General features: G+C 42.4%; 1 protein-coding gene across 2 annotated transcripts in view; it reads left to right on the forward strand.

Annotated features, from left to right (window-relative positions):
- The window catches only part of LOC107541290 (argonaute RISC component 1), a 38080-nt gene extending 14884 nt beyond the window's left edge, over positions 1–23196 (forward strand). For both annotated transcript variants that reach the window (XM_016218324.2, XM_087820308.1), the window contains 11 exons: positions 1555–1674; positions 2036–2158; positions 2295–2428; positions 6515–6699; positions 12272–12431; positions 12617–12707; positions 13809–14003; positions 15682–15816; positions 16428–16529; positions 16855–17054; positions 17299–23196. In XM_016218324.2, coding sequence (XP_016073810.1) covers positions 1555–1674; positions 2036–2158; positions 2295–2428; positions 6515–6699; positions 12272–12431; positions 12617–12707; positions 13809–14003; positions 15682–15816; positions 16428–16529; positions 16855–17054; positions 17299–17407 — 1554 coding nt within the window. In that variant the 3' untranslated portion in view covers positions 17408–23196. The remainder of the gene's footprint in view (positions 1–1554; positions 1675–2035; positions 2159–2294; positions 2429–6514; positions 6700–12271; positions 12432–12616; positions 12708–13808; positions 14004–15681; positions 15817–16427; positions 16530–16854; positions 17055–17298) is intronic.
- The last annotated feature ends 1033 nt before the right edge of the window (positions 23197–24229 follow it).

Genomic DNA, 24229 nt, shown 5'->3' on the forward strand with positions numbered 1-24229 from the left:
TTTTTGATTGGCCTATTTGACTTAGCACAGTGTCTCCAAGGTTCATTTATATGTTATAGTATATGTCAGAATTTCCTTCCTTTTTAAAGCTAAATAATTCATTGTATATATATACCACATGCTGTTTATCCATTCACTCATAGACACTTGGGTTGCTTCCTCATTTTAGCTATTGTGAATATGCTGCTATGAATATAGGTATACAAATATTTGTTCTAGTCCCTGCTTTCACTTCTTTTGAGTATATGCCAAGAAGTAAAATTACTGGATCATATGGTAATTCTGTGTTTAATTTTTTGAGGAACCTCCATACTGTTTTCCATAGTGGCTATACCATTTTACATTCTCACCAACAATGTACAGTTTCTCCACATCTCTGCTGTAGTCTTTTTCTTAGTGTTGATTCTGTCACTGAAATCATCTGTGTAGAGTGCTACAACTTTAAGGTGCCTTCAAGAGAGTAACCTCACAAATTTTAATTGTGGATTTTCATTAAGTGAATTGATTAATTTGTGTATTCCTTGGGATACAGAGTTTAAGGGCAGGTTACCTTGTCCTGGTTTTCCCTACCATCGTTCAGCAAGAACTCTGCTGCAAATTAGGATGGGAACCAGTACTTACATAGTGTTGGCCCTGTGGAAGCAAGTCATATATTTTGTTTCTTCTAAATTCTCACAACAACTTCACGAGACTGCTTGTTATTCCCATAACTGAAAATAAAGAAGCAGTTGAGTGACCTAGGCGTGCCCAACATAACATCACCTAGAAATGGCAAAGCTGGGCTTCAAACTCAAGTCTTCTAAACCTACCAGCTTTCTTTACACTGCCAAAAGGTTTCCTGTTCACGGCATCTTGAAAATAGTATATTGGGGAATGAAGTCTTATGTATCACCAGAAAGTTTTTTCTGATCTCCACTGTATTCTATTGGGTCCAAAACAGGCCAGGATATTTCTCACACCAACAGAAGACACTGTCAGTCAACAGAGACAGTGATTTCTATAGTCCAGGCGCTCAGTGGTCATCTGAGGGCTGGGGCTCAAAAGTTAAGAGCCATCTCTTATTTTTTGGTGGGTTGCAGGATGGAACAACAGACTGTGTGCTAACATTGGAGAGCTGCTTACTACCTTAGGAATCCAGTTTGTGTATATTGAGTTTTTTAGTATTCAGGAGAGCTCTATAATGGGACCTTTTGGTAAATGATGTTATTCTGCAATTTATTGAGTATTTACTGTGTTCCAGAACTGTACTCAGTCCATTAAGTGCTTTATTTTATTTAGTCTCTGAACAACCCTTCAAGATTGTTGCTCTTCTCCATATTTAACATTGGAGACCTGAGTCCAGATCTGGTGTTGGATCCCTAGCTCTTAATCACAAAGTGGCTACATTGTCTTTGATATTTCACATGGATATTTTCCAGCTTACCTCTATGCTCAAGGAATTTTGCAGTCCTCTTCCAAGGGCTGACAGCCAAGGTCTCTTCTCTTACTGTGAGGCTCTGAGTATAGGTTGGAGTAAACTCAAGCCAGACCTACCTATCCTTCTTGTTTCCTTAGGTCTGTAACATTGTGGCTGGGCAGCGCTGCATTAAGAAGCTGACCGACAACCAGACTTCGACCATGATAAAGGCTACAGCTAGGTCGGCCCCAGACAGACAGGAGGAGATCAGCCGCCTGGTCAGTGGGGCTGCAGAGAATTGTGTGCTTGGTTGCTCAGTCACTGGGGCCCATGGTAGCATAGATGCTTTTCTGCCTTGGCAGGACTCTCAGGACACAAGTCTAGATTTGTTGGGCTGAGACTCTGTAGGACTACTCTTGCTTCTTGACCCTGTAGCTACTTTGCTTTCTATTTCTTTTTCCCTTTTATATCACTTCCCTCTGTTATCCACTCCCACTTTTATCATCTTCCACTTTCCTTCCATTTTTAGGGCTATTTCTCGCTAGTCTCAGCTGCCCAGGTCATTCTACTTGGGACCCAGAGGGTGAGGATTATTGCCAAGCTGCTACTCTCCTGAGATCCCCTTCTTTTGTCTTGCAGATGAAGAATGCCAGCTACAACCTAGATCCCTACATCCAGGAATTTGGGATCAAAGTGAAGGATGACATGACGGAGGTGACAGGACGAGTGCTGCCGGCGCCCATCTTACAATATGGCGGCCGGGTGAGCAGGGTCAGGGCCAGACAACATCTCTGGGGCATTTTGGGGGGAGGTTGGGTTGTATAGCCAGGGGCTTTTGCTCCCCTACCCACCTGCTTCTACTGAGGCTCACCTGGTCACCCCCTTTGCCTATCTCCAGAACCGAGCCATTGCCACACCCAATCAGGGTGTCTGGGACATGCGGGGGAAACAGTTCTACAATGGGATTGAGATTAAAGTCTGGGCCATCGCCTGCTTCGCACCCCAAAAACAGTGTCGAGAAGAGGTGCTCAAGTAAGCAGGGCTGGGTGTATGGATGGAAGGGTGGGAAAGGACCCTAGAGTTGCCTACTTTTCCCTACCCCTGGGAGGCCAAGATTTAATCTGTGTGTTCTTGCTAGTTTTTTACTCTGCCTCCTTGTGCTGTCTGGCTCAAACTTCTGCCTGTTCCTTTTCTGTCGATCTGTGGTCAGGAGTTTTGATAAGGAGCCTTCTCTGTTCAGAAATGATGATTTCAAGGCATGAATCTCCTAAGGGAGGCTTGAATTATTTTATTATAATTATTAACATGATAATAAATAGTAATGACTATAATGTTTATGCCAACATTGTACCTAATTTTTTTTTTTTAATTTTATCTTCACAGTGAGTAGGTGGTGGTATTTCCATTTAAGGAGACTGAGGTTCAAAGAGGTTAAGTAACTTGTACCAAGTTTGCATATCAAGAAAGTGTCAGAGTTGGGATCAAATCAGATCTGAGGCTTCAAAGCTTACATTCCTAATTGGAAACAAAAAAGAGCAGTTTATCCAGCTGGTCCTCTGAGTTATCCTCTCCTGTGCATAAAATTTGTTCAGTCAGGTCCAAGTAACCCGAATTAGGTGAATATGATTTGTAAAGGCCTCTGTAGGAGTAGACAGCAATGATGAAATGATGAAAGTGATACAGCCAGATGGTTTAAAGGAACAGGTTAGGGGAGTAATGGTCTTGAGTGAGTGAATGAATTAAGTGGAAGAAGTCACTGACTCTTCCCCTGCAGTCTTTTGAAAAAAAATTTTTTATTGATTTCAGAGAGAGGAAGGGAGAAGGAGAGAGAGAGGGAAACTTCAATGATGAGAGTCATTGATCGGCTAGCTCCTGCACGCCCCCCTACTGGGGATTGAGCCCGAAACCTGGACATGTGCCCTGACCCCTGACCGGGAATCAAACTTTGACCTCCTAGTTCATGGGTCAAGGCTCAACCACTGAGCAACACTGGCTGGACCCCCTGCAGTCTTTTTTTAAAAGACAGCTTTACTGAGATATATTTCAAATACCACAAAATTCACTCGTTTAAAGTGTACAGTTTGGTATTTTCTGCATTCTTTTAAAGTGGTGGTTTCTTATTTCTATGGATTTAGGGTGGGGTCAGTGTACTCTGAGGCTGAGGAAGGGTTGGCAGAGCTGTCCACCTTGGACAGTTATGAGAATAATAGAGATGTGGCCCTGGTGGGTTAAGCTGGCCTTGGGGGTTTTCATAAGAATTAGTTACAGCAGCCCCTGATGCATGTGGGGACTCTGCTGGCCTGCTCCCCTTTTCCCCCTTCTCCCCTGTCTCCTCACAGGTACCCAACTACTACCATCACAATTGTAGTTTCTTTGAAATAGGTTCCTCTTGTCCCTTTTCCTGGGTTCTTGGTATTTTAGCCCCATTTGAGCCAGGGTGCTTCTAGTTTTGGCTTAGCATTGGAGGGCTGTTTTGGAAAGGCTCCCAGCTCTCTGTCTTTATGCCTTTGTGTCACCTTGTTGATAGCTCTGTTCTCTGTATGCTTCTGTCTTATTCCCATGTCTTTCCCTTGTCCCATTATTTTGACAAACAATCCATTGGGGATGGATGAGGGAGTACTAGGGTCAACCCTCAGAATTTTTCTTTTGGTTAAAGAGGTCCCTATACTTCAGCCATATATCACTTTTAGCATAGGATTTCAAGACCTTCCCCATTCTAGACTTCTAACACTTTGTGACTCCCAGCACTGGACATAATATTCCAAATGATCTAGAGTAAAGAGAAGATTGAGACTACCATCTCTTTCTTTCTTTCTTTCTTTCTTTCTTTCTTTCTTTCTTTCTTTCTTTCTTTCTTTCTTTCTTTCTTTCTTTCTTTCTTTCTTTCTCTTTATTTATTTATTTATTTATTTATTTATTTATTTATTTATTTATTTATTTATTTAATATATCTTTATTGATTTCATAAAGAGGAAGGGAGAGGGGGGGAGAGAGAGAGAGAAACATCAATGATGAGAGAATCGTCATTGATTGGCTGCCACCTATATGACCCCAACTGGGGATCGAGCCCTCAACCCGGGCATATGCCCTGACTGGAAATTGAATCTCAATCTCCTGGATCCTAGGTCGATGCTCAACCGCTGAGCCACACCTGGCCGGGCTCTTTTTTCTTTTATAAGTATATTTTTATTGATTTCATTGAGAGGAAGGGAGAGAGGAAAGGAGGGAGGGAAAGAGAGAGAGAGAAATGTCGATGAGAGAGTCATTGATTGGCTGCCTCCTGCATGCCCCCTGCTGGAGATAGAGCCAGAAACCCTGGCATGTGCCCTGACCTGGAATCAAATTGTGATCACCTGGATTGTAGGCCGATGCTCAACCTCTGAGCCATGCCGGCTGGGTGGGACTACCACTTTTCTTGAATTACCACTTTTCTTAAATCTATTAACACATCAGTTATTTTAGTAGGTACATTTCAGTTGTATATAATGGAAGAGAAATGGAAAAAAATACTGTTAACAGTCCATCAGAGTCCTGGCTCTTATTTACATGAAATAATGGTTAGTTTGTATTTCTTTATTCTAAGATTTACTTTGAAAAATTAAAAAATATATAGAATAATAATGACAAACACCTATGTATTCATCATCCCAAGTTTTGTCTCATATATATATATGTATTTAAGTAGATAAAATATTATAGGTAGCCTTGCTGGGTGTGGCTCAGCGGTTGAGCATCAACCCTAGGATCCAGGAGCTTGCGGTTGGATTCCCGGTCAGGGCACATGCCTGGGTTGGGGGCTTGATTCCCAGCTAGGGGCCTGCAGGAGGCAGCTGATCAATGATGACTCTCTCATCATTGATGTTTCTCTCTCTCCTTCTCCTTCCTCTCTCTGAAATCAAGATACATATTTTTTTAAAAAAAGTGTATCTATTAATCAAAAAAAAAGTTAAAAAAATACATATATTATAGGTAAATTTGAGATTTTCCTTACATCCTCCAACCTGGTCCCATTCCTCCATTCTGATGCACCTTCTCTCATGAGTTATTATAACCGTCCTATCCAATTTATACATTTTATATATATATATATATATATATATATATATATATATATATATATATATATATATATAAGTGATTTTAAATTTTACATAGCAGTATTATACAGTATTTGTCTTTCTTGTGTTTTTTAACTAAGTATGTGAAAAATACTTATTTTCTCACTAAAGGAGTTTTCCAATTACGTTGATATTTATACATTAGATAATAGCACCCCCCTAAACGATTTGCTTTTTTCTCTGTTTGTACATTATTGCTTTTAATCTAAATGCAGGATTTTCAAAAATTAAATTTCCTGGTGTTCATTTCAATCTGTAATTATATTTATGTAGCTTAATTTCTTAAATCTATTGCATGTGTACCCTCTCTTCCAACTTTGTCTTTCTTTTCCAGGGTAAAGCCCTAAAACCAAAGGAAAGAGGCTTGTTTAATTATTCTTTCTCAGCCTCGAACCAGTAGGGGATTGTTTTTATTGAGCATCTCCTATGTTCCAATCACTGTTGGAACCTTATTTTATTAATTTTTAAAGTACATTTTTACTGATTTTTAGAGAGAGGAAGGGCGAGGGAAAGAGAGAAACGTCAATGTGAGAGTGAAACATCAATTGGCTGCCTCCTGCACACCCCCTATTGGGGATTAAGCCCACAACCTGGGCATGTACCCTGACTGGGAATTGAACCGGCAACCTTTCGGTGCATGGAACAACACCCAACCAACTGAGCCACACCAGCCAGGGGTGTCAGAGGGCATCTGCCTATTGCTATGCACTTATAACAGCACAGGAACAGCTGCTTGAGTGGGATATGGTGAGGACCCTGAGAATTCTCGCAGGTCCTTTCTTTGAGTTTCTCCAGCTTTCTGCATGTACCATTGAACACTTAGCAAACTATCTTGTCCTACTCAACTATAAATGTTTTAGACATGAGCTGTGATCATTATCATTCATCTCAGAATCTCTCAGAGCCTGTCATAGTGCTAGGAACCTAAGATGGAAGCATTTGGTGAGAGGTTTTAAAGTGGGACTTACTGTCTCCTGTCATGACCATACTTGTGCTACAGGAACTTCACAGACCAACTGCGGAAGATTTCCAAGGATGCAGGGATGCCCATCCAGGGCCAGCCTTGCTTCTGCAAATATGCACAGGGGGCAGACAGCGTGGAGCCCATGTTCCGGCATCTCAAGAACACCTATTCTGGGCTTCAGCTCATCATCGTCATCCTGCCAGGGAAGACGCCAGTGTATGGTACAGTTCTCTTGGGACAGTGATAAGATTAAGATGATAGACCTCTTCTCAGGGTAGTTCCCTGGAAGCTCCAAGGCAGAATTCAGTGTGGATTCTTGGCTCTAGCCAGAGCTGAGCTGTTCCTTAATGTTAGTGCTCCTCTTATAGGAGAAATACCACCCTGTATGAGCCATTGAGTCATCCCAGATCCTGCTTAACTTCTCACACTGCCTTCCAGTAACATTTACTGTAGTCCTCTCTGTGCTGGTCTTTATTGCCAGGCTAAGCCGGGCCAGATACAGAGATAGGTTAGTCCAGATTTCTGTTCTTAGAAGAGTGGAAGGGAGGCATCTATCAGGACATAGTGCTGCACACTCAAGCAGAATGTGTGGTGGTTCTATTATTGCTTGGGAATGACTTGGACTTTTTGAGAAGTTTTTTCTTTCTCCCTTTTCCTCTTTTTAAAGAATAGGAACGACTATATACATCTTTAGCTCAGTACTTTTCTCTTACTCCATTTTCTCTTTCCACTTCTGCTTCAAAGGAAGAGGTCTCTCTCCTTACCTTCCTCAATCTGTGTGTGCTTTTGTTCATATGCCATCCTGCTAACGTTGGGACTTCGTACCATCTAAGCCTCCAAAATCGTCAGATTTCCCATCCTAGAGCACATTACTGCAATCTGCTATCTCCTTTAATTTTTGTCATCCTGTTCTTTCAATCAAACTTTTTTGTTGTTGTTGTTAATCTTCACCCAAGGATATTTTTTTCCATTGATTTTTTTTTTTAGAGAGAGTGGAAGGGAGGGAGCAGGAAGAGAGAGAGAGAAACATTGATGTGAGAGAGAGACACTGATTGGCTGCCTCCCGCATATGCCCTGAACAGGGCCAGGGATTGCTTGGAGCCTGCAACCGAGGTACGTGCCCTTTACCAGAATCAAACCCAAGACCCTTTAGTCTGCAGGCTGACACTCCAACCAAGGAGCCAAACCAGCTAGGGCTGATCAGATTTTTTGAATTGAGTACACCCACTTCCTCATCAGCCATTTATCCTTTGCCTCTTGTCTAGTTTACTTCTATCTTTCTCTTAAACTTTCTCTGCAGAGGGTCACCAGTAACCTTTCTCAGTTCTCTTTTCTTGACTTACTGATATTTTCTCCTGTTTCTCCTTACTTGTTTTTGTCATTACCAGAACTACCTGGTTATTCTCCAGATATTTATACTCTCCCTCTCTTTCTGTTTACATTCTTGTGAAATTCTGATGCATTCAGTTGCTTCAGTCATCACCTATTATTATGCTATAATGTATTATTAAAATCTTGATCCAACTCTTGATCTCTCTGCCTCTCCTGTCTGTCCCTTTGACCTCTCTCCTTTACTTCATTAAGAGTTTATTGAAACACTGCTAGATTCTGAACACATTGGGGACGAAAGCAAATGCAATCTCTGCTAATATAAAGTGTTTTGGTGGACCATCTCTTTAGTAGCTTGTCTTCTCTGTCTACCAGTAAGCTGTTTTCTTTTCTTTTCTGTGTTTGGCATCACTGTTGCTTTTGGATACCTTCATCCAGACTTTGAAGGCAGCCTGTCTTCTCTTTGCTTCAGCTCCACTGTTCTTTTTTATAGTTTTAAGATATATGTCTTGCTCTCCACCCATACTTCTCAACTTAGTTTTAACATTTCTTCTTAAATCTTTCTGGATTATGTTATTGGATGAGACATTTTGTAGCTGTCCTCTCCAAAAAACCTTCATTGGTCCCCCCCGTTCACAAAATAAAAGGTTTTCAAGGCCCTGATCTTAGTTTGACCTTTTTAGCTTTATCTTGTACTTTTCCCATTGCCACACATTCAGGAACGATCACATGTTCTGGAATTAGATAGAACTGGATTTTAATCCTGGCTATGCCAGTTCACTGGCTTTTAGGCAAATTAACTAACCTTTCTGAGCCTAATGAACTAATTATATAAAAAGCAGCCTTTAACACAATGCCTGGCACATAGTAGATATCCTAAATGCACATTCCTTGTCTGCTTCCCATTCTCTGGGTTTACTCACATCATTTGCCTCTGCCTGGAATATCTAAGTACTCTACTTTGTATCCTCCACCTTGCCCTTAAAATTCTCTCCATCCTTCAGGTCCCAATTTAAATGAACTTACTCCTTGAAGCCTTCTCATCATCTCACCTGGAGGATGATTGGGTTGCTAATCAATTACTACTGTGCTTGATATTATTTTGTGTATGGATTAGATGTGATTCTGCTCTGAAACCTTTCCTCTGAATATGTACACCTAAGGTAGAGCCTTCCACTGACATGATACTCAGTAATTATTTGTGGAGGGAAGTTGGTTGATCTCCAATCCCTGTCCCTCTTGGGCCTTAAATTGATGTCCCTTAGATGGGAAATAAAGATACTTTTTAGGAAAACTGCCTTGAGTAGTTATTCATGTTTCTGGCTCCCTCCATTAAAGGCAGAATCCAATATTTTGGCTTGCCTGGGGTGTGTATGTACAGCATGATTGGGGAAGGCAGTGCTTACTCAGAGAATTTTCCCTTCCCTGGGGTCAGTAATGTTATATCTCTCTACAGTCTCATACCTTTATCAGGACTTTGGGTTTCTTCCACTTAAATGCTGTTCCTTGATTATACTACTTAGTTAGTGGGGCTATCTGCCTAGGAATTAAGCCAGCAGATAAGAGGAGCAGACAAATTCTTCTGAAGACCTTCACTTTCCTTCCTGGGAGGCCAAGTGAATGGAATTCTCTCTGTAATGGTCAATGTAAGTCCATTTGCATTGTGGTTATCCTGAGAGTATAGAAGGACAGTGTAACATTTACCCAGTTTTGATCTACCATACCTTGTCTCGTCCTTAGTATTTTTAACTCCTTTCCACTAAATTAATACTATTGTCATTTTTTTATGTAAACTTTTTATTGAAGTATAATATACATATAGAAGTCTTATGTATTCAGTTCAATGAATTTTCATAAAGTGTCACAGCAGTGTAAACAGTACCCAGTTCTGTCTGGCAGCAGAACATTACCACAACCGCAAGCTCCCAGTCACTACAACTCCCCATCAATGGTAACCACTGTTATTCTGGCTTCTAACACTATAGATTAGTTTCACCTGTATTTGAACTTTATATAAATGGAATCACATGTTATGTACTTTATTTGTGTCTGGCTTTTTCACTCAGCATGTTTGTGAGATTGATCCATGTTTGTGTACTTTTAGTTTGTTAAAATTTTCCATCATAAGAATATAAAACAATTTACGTGTATTACCCATTATACTGTTAATGGACATATTTGGGTTGTTTCCAGTTTTTACTCTTATAAATGGCGCTTCAATAAACATTCTTGCATACATCCTTTGGATATATATACCCATTTCTATTGGGTGTATATCTAGGAGGGATTTTAAGTATACAAATTTACACTTTAACTAGGAGTGTATGAGAGTTCTAGGTATTTCCTTACCAAATTTGGTATTGGCTTTTTCATTTTAGCCATTCTTGTGGTGGTTTGGTGATAATGCTTTGTGCTTTTAATTTGATGTCTCTGATGAGTGATAAGGTTGAGTATCTTTTTATATGTCTGTTGGCTATTTTACTAGTGTCTTTTGTAAAGTCTGCTCAAGTCTTTTTCTTTTATTGACTTAACTATTTCTTACTGATTTATAAGTGTTATAATTCTTTTATTGAATATGCATATCTTCTCTGCTCTGTGGCTTGCCTTTTTACTTTTTTCTTTTTTCCCCTTTACTTTAGAGAGAGAGGAAGGGAGGAGAGAGAGAGAAATATTGATGCAAGAGAGAACCATTGATTGGTTGTCTCCCGTACACACCATACCTGGGGATTGAACCCAAAACCTGGTTATGTGCCTTGACCGGATTGGAACCCGCAACCCTTCGGTGCATGGGAAGACGCTCCAACCAACTGAGCCACACCAGCCAGGGCTCCTTTTTACTTTTATAAGGTGTCTTGTTGAATAGAAATTTTATTTTTTAATGTAGTCCAATTATCAATATTTTTCCTTTATGGCTAGTACTTTCTGTGTCCTACTTAAGAAATCCCAAGGTCATGAAGATACTAATCTGTGTTTTCTTTTAAAAAAAATTTTTTTTTTTAACCTTTCATATTTAGAACTGGTCTATCTCTGTTGCTTTCTCTGTCCCCTGTCAGTGGTTCCTCTGCTGGTGCAAAGCCTGGGATCTCAGCTTCCTGCCCACACCTAGAATCAGCAAATGTACCCAGGATATAAGCAGCTGCAGAAGATAGCTCATCTCTGTAAGATTCCCTCTCTGGAGTTTTAGCCCCTCCAGTTCTTATTGGTACATTTCTGCTGCCTTCAAAAAGATGATTTCTATATTTTATCTGACTTTTCTGAATGTTTTCTGTTGAAGCACTGGTTTACCACTAACTACTCCATCTTTCTTGGAAGTGGAAAGGATCCCTTTGCTTTTTAAACATGCTCAAGTTGCTTCCATTGAAAATATACCAAGCCCTTCATTGATCCTACATCTCCTTCGTACTTTAGATCACCAAAATAGCTTTTGTCTCTATACATTAATGTTTTGCCTTGATAAACACTAAATCCAAAGGACATTTCTGGTCCTCATTTTACCTGATTTCTTAGCAGCGTTTGACTTTGTTGAACACTTGCTTCTGCTTGAAACACTATCTCTTCCCTTGGCATTCATGATACAACTGTCTTGAGCTTCTTCCTAGTTCTTGGATTTTCCTCCTTTGCAGACTCATCTTCTTCCTGTTCTGCAAATATTGGGAGTTCCTGAAGATTCAGGTCTAAGCTCTCTTTTTAGTCTCTCTGCCTTGGTAATCCCATCAAGATCATGATTTCACTTACTGCCTGCACCTAAGTATTTCACAAATTTTCATCTCCATTTCACTGCTCTTCAGCTTCTAACTACTATACCCAGTTGCTTAGTTGGTATGCTTACTGAGATGACCAAAAAGCACTTCAAACTCAAAATGTCTCAGAAAGAGTTTATGACCTATCTATTCTATTACAAAAGCAAGAAACACAGAAGTTCTCCATGAACATTCTTTTCCCTTACATATGTAGTCTCTCTTGAATCTGTTTGCTTCTCTTTCTTTCTTAACAACTATCTTCTTAATATAAGCCACCCTCATTTCTTCCCCAGGTCAGTCCTTTTGATCTCCTTTATAGTTACTTTGGCCTTTTAGTTTCTCAGACATATAGTGATATCTCCCATCAGAGTGTATTTTCGCATCCTGTTTCCTCTGCCTGGACTGCTCTCTCCCAAACTCCCGCCCCTCCCCCTTCTGAGTCCTTTTTTACGTTTAGATTTCAGTTCAATTAATACTTAACTCGGTCCTTTCCTGGCTAGGTTATTACCCCCTATTATATGCTGTCATAGTTACATGAAGTTTCATGTTGTAGCATTTATCATTGTTATACTTTTCGTGATTTTTAAAATTGGTCACTAGGTAGTAGCACTATAAGAGTAGGGACCCTGTGTGTTTCTGGTCACCATTGTGGTCCCTGCCTGAATCTAGTAGGCATTCATTAAGTACTTATGAATGCACTAATCAGTTCTCTCCCTGCTCATAGCTGAGGTGAAACGTGTTGGAGATACACTCTTGGGAATGGCTACACAGTGTGTGCAAGTGAAGAACGTGGTGAAGACCTCACCTCAGACTCTGTCCAACCTCTGCCTGAAGATCAATGTCAAACTTGGTGGCATAAACAACATCCTAGTCCCACACCAGCGGTATGAACTCTGTTGCCCACTTGCCCTTGTCAAGCAAGGTACAATTCTGGGGATTAATGAAAAGATAGGACCCTGGCCAAGCAGAGTGAGTCAGACACAGGGAAGAGAGGACCAAAGTGGGTGCTAGATGGTGCCAGTAAGAAAAGACCTGTCTCCTCACCATTTGTTTTTTCTTCCTTGTTCAGCTCTGCAGTCTTTCAACAGCCAGTGATATTCCTGGGAGCAGATGTTACACACCCCCCAGCAGGGGATGGGAAAAAACCTTCTATCACAGCAGTGAGTGACACTCTGCATCTTCTTCATAAGGTTCTCCTCTTAGCTCTGAGCTCCCCAGACTATATATGACTTCCTTCCCTTAGCTCTGGCACTTAATCTTTATAAGATTTTTTTCCTTCCAACTGATCATCCCCATTAACCACTCCCTTGGTAGCTTCATAAAATTAACTGTATAATTTGAGTTGTTTGTTTTCTTTTTGTTTCGCTTTTTGTTTTTTCAGTGAGAGCAATGAGAGTATAGTTTGTAGCCAGAGACTTGGCCCAGTCTCTATCAATCTTGCTCTATGTTCAAGTTTATCTCTCTCCATGCCTACTTTTGGGATATGGTATTGAACATATCTCTTCTTTGAAATCCCTTTTAAGGGAATTACTAAGTTGCTGAGACTGTCCTTTCCTCTTCCCTATCCCTACCCCTGATCTACCTAGTAGATTAGTTGTCTCTAATGCCTCTCCTGACTTCTCTGCTCCCTGTCCCTAGGGGCTTCTGAATTGCTAGAGGGATCAGGCCTTCTATCCTCAACCCTCCTGTTTCCCTAGGCAGACTGGGCTTGTCTCAGTAAATGCAGGGAAACCCTGTACTGTGCTTATCCCTATTTTCCTTGTGAAACGTCTAGGCTCTGGCCACTGTCCCGTTTGAAAAGGTCACTCTTACCACCTGCAAGAATACTTTCACCATGGTTCCTGGGTAGATTAGCACTTGAATGAAGAAAGGACAAACTTGTGGCTAGATAAGGTTATTCTTAAAGCTAGTAATGCCAAACTTTCACATTTTCCTCTGCAGGGGGTAGGGAAATAAAACTTATCAAGTACCTGCTGTGGCCTAGGCCCTGTGCAAGGTGCTTTCTATGTACTATAACAGCACTGCAAGCAGGTGGTATTCTTATCCTTATCTCTATTTAAAAAGAGGGAAAAGATCAGATGGATTAAGCAACTTCTGCATGTGTGATAGAACAGAGATTGAAACCAGGACTCATTGAATCCAAAACCCTGCTCATTCAGTGGCATGGTTTTCTTGCTGAGAAGCCTTTGCCCAAATCCACAGCCTGACAGTGTTGGGTGGGTGGAGGTTCTAGAGGCTTATCCTGCTTCATTGATTGACAGGTGGTAGGCAGTATGGATGCCCATCCCAGCCGTTACTGTGCTACTGTGCGGGTGCAGCGACCTCGGCAGGAGATCATTGAAGACTTATCTTACATGGTGCGTGAGCTGCTCATCCAGTTCTACAAGTCCACCCGCTTTAAGCCTACCCGTATCATCTTCTACCGAGATGGGGTTCCTGAAGGCCAGCTCCCTCAGGTAAGGTACACAGTAGGTGGCAAAAACCTTCGTATTGTGGCCAGAGGGCCTAATGGTAGCAGAGTACTGCTACATTTTTTAAGCTACTGGCACTTGGAACTTTGCTAAATGGAAAAGACTTAGGAGCAGAGATCACAACTGAGAGGTGGCATGTACAAGCATCTGTAGACCTTTTTTCTTGTAACAGAAGACCCTCAGTGCCTGTTAGTAGTTGGTTCATGTTGAAGACTGATTCTTTAGACCAGTGGTTCTTATAAACATGCGTCAAGATCGGGTAGGCTTGTTAAAACATTTTGCAGAGCTTACCCTTAGAATTTCTGATTTAGTGAGTCTAGGATGGGGCCCTAGAATTTGTAGTTCTGGTGAGTTCCTAGGTGGTGCTGCTTGTCTGGAGGCCACTGCTGCTGAGCTTTCTTCATAATGTTCCTTGTATTCTTTCTGCCTGCCAAGTTTTCATATTCTGTAGTTTAAACTTGTATACTGAACTAGTCTCCTTGACCAGTATACCATTGAATAATAATAAAACTACCATTTATTGGGTACCTTTTATGTGCCATAAACTGTGCTAAGCACTTCATATGTGTTCTCTTTAATTCTTACAGTAGCCCTGTGAAATAATTATTCCATTTGACAGATGCGAAAACTGGGGCTTGGAAATGTTAAATGATTTCTTCATGGTCACCAAAGTTAGTAAGTGGTAGAACTGGGATTTAGACAAATTGGTCTGATTCCAGAGTCCATGCTATTATCAATTGTGTTCAATTTCTTCCAAGGCATCCAATGTTTCCTAAAATACCAGATAAATGTATCATATCATTTCTCTGTTCAGAAATATCTAGTTCACATAGCCTTGGGTTAAAACTCAAACTTCTTAGCAAAGCAATTAGCAGTTATTAAGCCCCTACTAGGTTTTCTATGCTTTTACCTAATTATCTGTTGTAGTCTTCACAACAGCTTTGTGAGGCTGGTTTTCTGAGTAACTTTAGTAGATGTGGAGAAAATGAGACTAAGATGGGTTAAGTAACTTGCTCAAGGAAATACAACTAGATACAGCATGGTTTTAAATCTAGTTCTAATTGATTGTAAACTCTATCCACTTCTGCTGTATAGTTTTGACTCCCTATTGCCCATATCCAAGGCCACAAGACAACTATTGCGTTTGGTTATTTACCTGTTATAGGCTGCTTCTTTAGGTAGTGTATTTTCTTATAATCCTGCCTCTTTGTAGGACAGAATTCATCTCCTCCCTCTGCACCCATCTCTGAACTATGTGTCTGCTCTTCCTGGTGTTACCAACCTTGTCTGCTTTTGGAGGTCACAGGGGTACTTCCATTATCCTCCTGATCCTGAAGTTGACCGTACTTTGGGCATTGTGATTTTAGTAATTTCTCTGTGAACCTTGGTTCTATGTCTTGATTTTAGATCTCTTTATACATAGGAACCAGGTAAGTGCTCTCTGCTGATGCCAAGCTTCACAGCCCAATGGGAACAAATAGGTGAACTGCATAGAAGGCTGATTGTGGCAGGAAGGGCCCATCAGCTCTAATGGTTGGGTGTCGGCGTATAAAAGGAGACTGAGCAAAAAGCTATATTATGTGTCAACCCCTTAGTTCAGGAAAGATGTATTAACTCAAGAGGAGCTTTATGTCCTTTGTCTCCCTCCACACCCTGTGCCTAGATCCTCCACTATGAGCTGCTGGCCATTCGTGATGCCTGCATCAAACTGGAAAAGGACTACCAGCCTGGGATCACTTATATTGTGGTGCAGAAACGCCATCACACCCGCCTTTTTTGTGCTGACAAGAATGAGCGAGTGAGTGAGGGATTGAGGAAGCCACCCATACCCTCATCCATCCTGTCTCCCTTCTCTCAATATGGAAGAAGCCCTTGATAAAACGTGGGGATTTAGTCCTTGGCCTGTTTGTCCTCTGGCCCCTTTCCTCCCTCTAGCTCTTATGGTCCTTCCTCTACCACCTCCTTCCCTTTGTTTCCCCCTTCTCCCCTCCTTCCCTTATACTTCCTCTCCCTCCTCCTAGCTCCCTGGCCTATAGACCCCATATATAGACCAGCTCCCAGAGAAGGGAAAGGGAACTACCATTTATTGAACTTCTCCTATGTGCCAGACACTGTACAAGGCGTCTTCCTCACAGCAGCCCTGTGAGGTAGGTACTATAATCTCCTCCAGTTTAACCTCAGAAAGGTTAAATGACTTGCTAAGATCACACAGCTAATAAATGGTGAAACTAGCACTTAAACAGTTCTGTGTGACTTTAGAAACCCATTATTTCAAGACCCAGTACCCTCTGAGAACACCAGCTTCTGCTTTACTCTTGGGATTCTGGTGGAGTCAGAGTAGAACTGAGTTGGGGCCCTACTTAGGGCCAGGCAGGTTTTGGGATCTTGGTTGTCTTTGTTTCTATACAGATTGGGAAGAGTGGTAACATCCCAGCTGGGACCACTGTGGACACCAACATTACGCACCCGTTTGAGTTTGACTTCTATCTGTGCAGCCATGCAGGCATCCAGGTAGCTGGGCTATGTCCTGGGGTTTCCAATGAGTTGAAAATTAGTTACTTATTACCACTGCCTCTAGAATATATCCATCATCACTGAGTAGCATTCAAATCAGGATGGTTCTCTTAATAAGCCCTCAGTGTACTTGACCAGAAATACACTTTGAAAATCTTAGGCAAGTCGCCCATAAGAAGGGTGCTTTATGACATAGGTGACTTTATGTTTGCCTATTCATGGGTGGGTCTCCCAACCTAGCCATAATCTTAACAATGATCCTGTTCCTTATCAGCCATCCCCTCTGCCCAGTTTGGGACCCCTCACCTTCCTATCTTCCCAGGGCACCAGCCGACCATCCCATTACTATGTCCTTTGGGATGACAACCGTTTCACAGCGGATGAGCTCCAGATCTTGACGTACCAGCTATGCCACACTTATGTACGATGTACACGCTCCGTCTCTATCCCAGCACCTGCCTACTATGCCCGCCTGGTTGCTTTCCGAGCACGATATCACCTAGTGGACAAGGAGCATGACAGGTGAGGCCTGGGATCAGGCTGGCTTCCTTTTTACTTCAGCCTCTGGTACCAGACCCTCCCAACTTTCTTTGGGTAGAAGGAAATGGGTATTGTTCAGTTTAGTATCTCTGGGTTCATCTGACAAATCTGGGTTGGATTTTTTTTTTCCTTAAGCTATTATGGGAATTGGCACTCTAGGGATGGTGGAAGGGATCAGCAGCAGCTCAGTTCACCAGGAAGGACTTCTTTCATTTTTCCTTTTCAGTGGAGAGGGGAGCCACATATCGGGGCAGAGCAATGGGCGGGACCCTCAGGCCTTGGCCAAAGCCGTGCAGGTTCACCAGGATACTCTGCGCACCATGTACTTCGCTTGAAGGCAGAACGCTGTTACCTCACTGGATAGAAGAAAGTTTTCCAAGCCCTAAGAGCTGTGCTGCCCAAATCCAGAGGAAGCAGGGAGGTGGGAGGTGGGGTAGGGAGGAGTGCAGAAGGCCTTGTTGTTTCCTTCTACAGATGGGACAAAAGGGTGGGGAACAGGGCCAGTAAGCCAGACCACCAGCCAGAAATTTCTGATATTCACCTCATACCCCCCACCCCATCTTGTCACATCTGGCCCTGACCCCACTGGACCAAGTTGGGCAGCACCGGTGCCCACCATACACACAAGTGTCTCATGTGACTCACAGTGCTAAAGACTCATGCCTGACAGCTTGGTAAGGTCGGCTCGACTCTGCAGTCCTGCGGACAAAAGCTGGTAGGTTTGGGTTTGATACTTTAGATGGGAAAGTGAGGAGCTTGAGAAAGTGGGTGGGAGGAGGGAAGGATTTTTTAGGAGCCTTAATCAGAAAAGGTCTAGATTTGTTTAAGAAGAAAAACGAAACCAGACCCAGATCAATATTTTAGGATACAAGATGTTTTAATGGGTTAAGAATCCAGTTTGTAGGAAGATTTTTTAAATGCTAATGGTTTTGGTTGCTCCTCCCCCTGCTGCCACCTCCCTTTTCCCTTATTCCTCTTTCCACCTTTTCCTACCCTACTTACACCTCCTCCCTGACAGACATCCAACCCCTAATAAGACTTAAGGCACTATGGCACTTAGCTCTGAAGTGACACGACCCTGTCTTCCTTCCGCCTGCTGGTGGGTAACCAGTGCCTTCCCTGTAACGGTAATGCTGCAGAACTGCAACCTTTTGTACCTTTCTTTGGGGGGATGGGGTGGGGGTGGGAGAGGAGGTAGGTGGGGAATACCCCTAACCCAATAAGCCTCCAGCCAGAGCGCCAGCTATTTTGCATTTAAAGGAATTGACTTCCATATTCATTGAGCTTTTAAGAAGATTATAACCTCAAGATGGTTAAAATCCATTGACATTTGCACTTTCAGACCTGACAAGTCTCTGGAGCTGCTGAGATGACTGGTTATGCCTCCTTTCCTCCCTGTCCTACCCCCACCCTCCCACCTGCCTGGGTCTGGAGTTACTTTCATAGCTTTTCTCTCTCTCTTGGCTTCTTTTCCCCCAATGGTCAAGTCTCTTATGTTTCAATATTTCTTAACTGGGGTGTCTTATAACAAACAATCCTTAGGTCTAAAATAAGAAAAAAGAGCAAAAACTAAATGCTATTTTTATACCATAACTTGAGTTTATTGCCAAAATCTGGATATCCCTCCAATGCCCAATGAGTTTACATCCCAGAAACATTGAGCCATTAGAAGGAACTACGTACCTAACTTGTTTTTTGGCCTGGCTAGGTAAGGGGTGGAGCTCAGGCTCCATCTTTCCTCTGTGCAGAAAATACCTTTTCTTGCTACAGGCTCCCTACTCTGCCCTGCACTCTTTCCTGCAAATGCATCTTCCCTTCCCTTTTGACTGTCTTCTGACACTTTGACAGTTCTCATCCCAGATTCCAGTGTGTCCTGTGAATAGGCTGGGGGATTTTGCTGCTCCCTATTGCTTCTGTTTACACAAATGAATTTTTCCTGGTTTCCCACTAGGGCATGTGAGTGGGTGGCATGGGTTTTTTTGGTTTTGGGGTGTTTTTTTTTTGTCTCCCTGGATAGAGATGGGGTTTGGCTGTCCTGTAGAACTAGAAAAGTAGGGGGTTGTAGCTTGGTGCCTGCTGGCCTTGAGGTAAGGCCCCCTCTTTCCTTGACTGTTTATTTTCTCCTTTCCCACTGCTTGGGATGAGAACTTCCAGCTTCAGTGTGGAAATTACTGTTTTTAAGGAGCCGGGCTTGGGTTTGCCCCAATCTGGTGATAAAGCCATGACACTTTAGACCTAGCTCAGGCTTGGAGGTCAGCCGGAGGAAGGCCGGTCTGAATCCCGGCCTGTGCAGTTAGAGCTACCATTTTCCCTCCCCAGCAGCCCTTGTACAGACCCAGATTTGCTATGCAAAACAGTCTCTCCCAAGTTCCGTTCTGGTTGGCCACTTTGTTCAGTGACTTCACAAAACGTAGCACAAACATTGATTATGGAGGAAGGCATCAGGACTGTTGAGTAACTCCTCTTTTACTTTCCTACTGGCTGTAACATTGGGTGCCCTTGGGCACAGCCCAGCTGAAGAACAGAATGGAGGGCTCTGGGAGGAGTTAGCTCACTGGACAGCCTACATTCCTTACACAAGTGCCTAAAGAGAGTGATGTCAACACTCCATCTGCCCTGTCCATCGCCTTCATATACTGTCTACTTCATGTTCAGTCACCCTTAGAGGAGGGGAGCTCTCTTGGGACATTGGGCTCTGCATGTTCTCTTCTTGGGTGCATTTTGGGGCTAGGATCAGGGCATTATTCCTGGAGGGTCCAGTCATTCACCAGCATTTGCAAATATCCATAGGGAGCTGGTGGTAGCCACCTACTCTCAGCAACAAGTTTGCTTTCTTTCCTTTTTCTCTTTGCCTCACTCTCTCCAGTGGGGTTTGGAGCTGGGGCCTGAAATGCATTTTTTAGCCATTTGGCATTGTACATGCCATCCAAGAAATAAAAGCAAGAGCAGCAGCTTGGGTAATAGCAAGAAAATGACTTCTTGCTTTGATTTTTTTTTTTTTTTTTTTTTAATCTTTGAAAAATATCCTTGACCTTGAGGATTATTCTTGTTTGAAAAGTGGTGCATGCAGGTTGGGAATTGGTGTTGGCAACAAGCTTTGGCTTTCTTGGATTTGGTTTAGGTGGTGTGACTTACTTAAAGCTCTGACGAAGTGTGGGATGACCCCAGCCTCGTCCTTTTAGACAAGTCTCTTGCTCCCTCTGTTCCACTCTTTTGCCTTGCTTTTCCTCCTCTCTCTTTCCCTGGCTTCCTTTTCTTTTTTTTCTATTCACTCAGCTTGCTTGCTGATCTGCCTGCCTGATGATGAATTCTCTGCATGGCTACAATGATCTCTCTGTTAGCTGGCAAGGTCAGGCTTAGCTCCTTGGCTGCAGAAGACCAAGAATATGTTCCTGAGCCCAGTGATGTCCTCTTTGGGGCAACTGCCCTCAAGCTTACACCAGGATTGAGCAGCAGGCTTCCCAAATGGTATGAAATCAGGGGCCTCTAGGAACTTCCACACCTGTCCACTCTTTGGAGTTGGTTTCTCCCATTGCTTTTTCTAGATCTGGTTCCATTTTTCTCTACCTGGGACTCCCCTATTCCAAGGATCTGTTAGGATTGAACTACTTGGGTATGCAGGGTTGAGGGTTAAGGAATGGACATGGGGGAAGAAGAGAGTGATGGGAAGAGAATGGAGAGAATTTAGATAAAAGGTGGGAAAGGAGAGCACTGCTCATTGATCATTTTTCCAGTCCAGCCTGACCTAATGGGTGTTGAGGTGCTATTGCTGGCCTCTGGAGATAAGCCTGGGCTCTTGTTGCTGGGAACTTAGGCTTAGAATAATGCTGAAGAAGAAGGTACGTAAGGCATAAAACCTCCCTAAAAAGCTCCTGGTTCCCACCTAGTAGATAGCTCCTCTTTGGCTAAGCAACATTGTTCTTGGAGTTTTCCTTTTCTTGTCTAGAATTCTGTAAATGAGACTTAGTACTCAAGATGGGCAGCCAAGGAGACGCTTCTTAGCTGGCCCCCGGGATATCTGCAAGGTGGGTAGAGTAGGGCAGTGTTTTAGACCTTGCATCATGTATAACGAAAGATGGAAGTTCTTTCCCCTTCAGGGTAGAAAGTCATCTCAAACTAGCCAAAATGCAGTTTTGGAAACTACATCAGGGGAAGCTGTTTTTATTTATATTTATTGGGGCCTAGGCCAATCCAGGATGGTAGCTGGGATGCCTTCCTTTTTAAAGTCTGATTATGGCAGGGATGTGCAGGGCACTCTTTTCTATTTGGCCTTCTAAGCAGATTGGGGAGAAGGGATGCTCTGGTTTTCTCTTTCCCCCATTTATTAGGACTTGCCTTCTCCCTGAGCAGGGAGAGGCTAGGTTGGTGCTCTCCTCTTACTCTACTCTTATTGACTTAGACCCTCTGGCTGCTGTTTGGGAGCCCAAGAAAAGGAGTGGAGGGATGGCTCAAAACAAATCAGAATAAGACAGGGAAGGCAGATTTCCTGCTTTAAAGAGGAAAATAAACTCCAAGGATTGTGCAAGTAAAGACAATATATTGAATGCACCATGTCCCCTGGTGTAGTAGCAATAAGGAAAAATGAAATGACTTTCCTGTGCACACAGTCCAGCCTGAATGGTGTGTGATGTTGGCACTTAGCAGCCATCTGGTGGGTTTGTGTGACTACTCTGGGTTTCACTTTAGTTTCTAAACTTCTCAAGTCCAGCATGGATAGGGAAATGTCCCTGGAGCCCCACAGCTGTGTACTTGTTTGCATTTGTTTCCCTTTGAGACTTGTGTTTGTGTCCTGCTTTGAGCTGTACCTTGTCCAGTCTATTGTAAAATTATCCCAGCAGCTGTAATGTACAGTTCCTTCTAAAGCAAGCAACAGCAGCAGCACAATTCTGTGTTTTATAAAGACAACAGTGGCTTCTGTTTCTAAAGTGCGGTCTCTCTCTCTCTTTTTTCCTATTAGCAAAGAAAACTGTTGGGATTAATTACATCTCTGATAGATTTTAGGTTAGAAAAATAGATTGTTATAAGAACAGAACCATACTTCTAAAGGAGGAAAGTGGATAAAACAAATTTGAGAGTGTTGAAACTACAGATTGCATCTAATTATACTTCGCAGGGCCTCCATTTATTCTTCAAGATGCGAAGTACTATGTTCAGCAGTATTGTTGGGGGAAAGGCAGGCACAATTCAAAAATGAGGAAAACTGTCTCCTTAAGGAACTTAAAGTTTGGTTGTGGATATGAGTAGTCAAATAGTCCCCTGATACAGAAGAGAGAGAATGAAGGACTGGAATAAGGGTATAAGGCTTTAGCAACAAGAGGGTAGATTTGAGGAACACTCAGGAGATAGAATTAATAGGACTGAACGGATGATGGAAGGGGAAGACAGGAGTAGAGGCTAATGCCCAGGTTTCCACTTGAACAAGTGAGTGTATTGGGACATTCTTCTAACCAAGACAGGAAGAGAAGAGACTATAGAAGGAAGCTGGTGAGTTTTGTGAAGAAAGGCAATTGGCACTGTATAGACTGAGTTTTGAGGTTCCCATGGGGCAATGAGGTTAAAGTTTCCAGTAAACACTTATGTTTTGGTGCTCAGGGAAGACTACAAAACTGCAATTATAGATATGGGATTCATACTTATATAGGTGATAGCTAAAGCCATAGGAATGAACAAAGTGATTTAGAAAAAGAATAGAGTGAGAGAAACATTGTATACAACTCTAGGAAACACAACTTAAGGGATGAAGAGAAGCAGAACCTAAGGTGACTGTCATATCATTAGTAGATATTTTGTATATTTTTGGCTGATTTAATGAGGTGGGAGAAAAATCAAGAGAGTGGAATAGAATCCAAGAAGGGTGTGATTAACAACATGAACTGCAGTGAGAAGGGGGTATTTTTTCTACTCAGTTTACCATCCTCCACCCCATCTTCTCTGGGATTTTAGAACTTTATGGTCATTCTCCAGTGTTTCTTGAAAATGAGCACTGGAGAAACCTAATTTGAATAAGGCTAAGACTAGGTCCTCCAAGTTGTTCACCACAACTGTCACTACCACCTCCAGCTTCCTCCTGTTCTCAGGAGATACTTGTAAAAGAATAAAATAAACAAACCTAATTTTGTTCTAACCAGTGTCATAGATGGTGTTCCAGTGCACTCTGTAGTACTTAGCAGCTTGCTCTATTTATTTTCATGACTTGTTTCCCCCAGAGCCTGTGAACTCCTGGGAGCAGAAACTACATTCTATTCACTTTTGTCATCTTAGGGCCATAGCATATGTGAATAGAATTGAAATGAGCTAGAAATCTGTGGTTTATAAAAACAGGTGTGGGCGGTGGGGGATTAATGTGATATTGAGTGTACAGGATGGACTCAGCATTTCTGAATCTTCAGGTAAGCAGAAACTTAACCAGATTATCATCATTTTCTCTCACTCTCACCCCAACATGGACGTTCTAATGTTTTATGCCTTCAGCTGATGGCATAGTTGTCAAGCATGCAAGCGTTTGGCATTTCTCACTGGTACTGCTAAAGCATTGTTACTCGGTGGAAAGGTTGCTCAGAGGAGGATTCTGACACAGAGTCCATTGAGAAATTTTCAGTGGCAGCTAGTGTGTGTAAGTGGGCCTAGCATTCCTCTGGAGGCCAAGTGTTGTGACTTTTCAAATTGCAGAACTAACCTGTGGCTACCACCTTCCAGAGTCCCTTGGGAGCAAGCCACCCATGTTCCTTTTCAGCAGCAAGGGTTAGTGAGGTTGGTTCGACTTGAAGAGCAGATTGGAACATGGAGATATTTCCCAATTGAAATAAGGCTTAAATTTATGACCCTTAGTGAAGCAGAAATAAAGTATTTAGCCGAGCAAGGGGGAGGATGATCATTATGGCACTTTGCCATAAATTACAGTTTTATAAATTATTGATGTTAACCCTGCCCGTGTGGCTCAGTTGGTTGGAGTGTCGTCCCCTGCACCAAAACGTCAAGGTTGCCAGTTCTAGTCCCTGTCAGGGCACATACCCAGGTTGCAGGTTTGATCCCTGATTGGGGCATGTGCAGGAGGCAACCGATTGATATTTCTCTCTTACCCTCTCCCTTCCTGTCTTTCTAAAATCAATAAAATTAAAATAAAAAATATTAAAAAAAGATTGATGTAAAAGAAAAAG

This window comes from Miniopterus natalensis, chromosome 9 (assembly GCF_054644295.1).
Source record: "Miniopterus natalensis isolate mMinNat1 chromosome 9, mMinNat1.hap1, whole genome shotgun sequence".
In the NCBI taxonomy this organism is placed as follows: Eukaryota; Metazoa; Chordata; class Mammalia; order Chiroptera; family Miniopteridae; genus Miniopterus; species Miniopterus natalensis.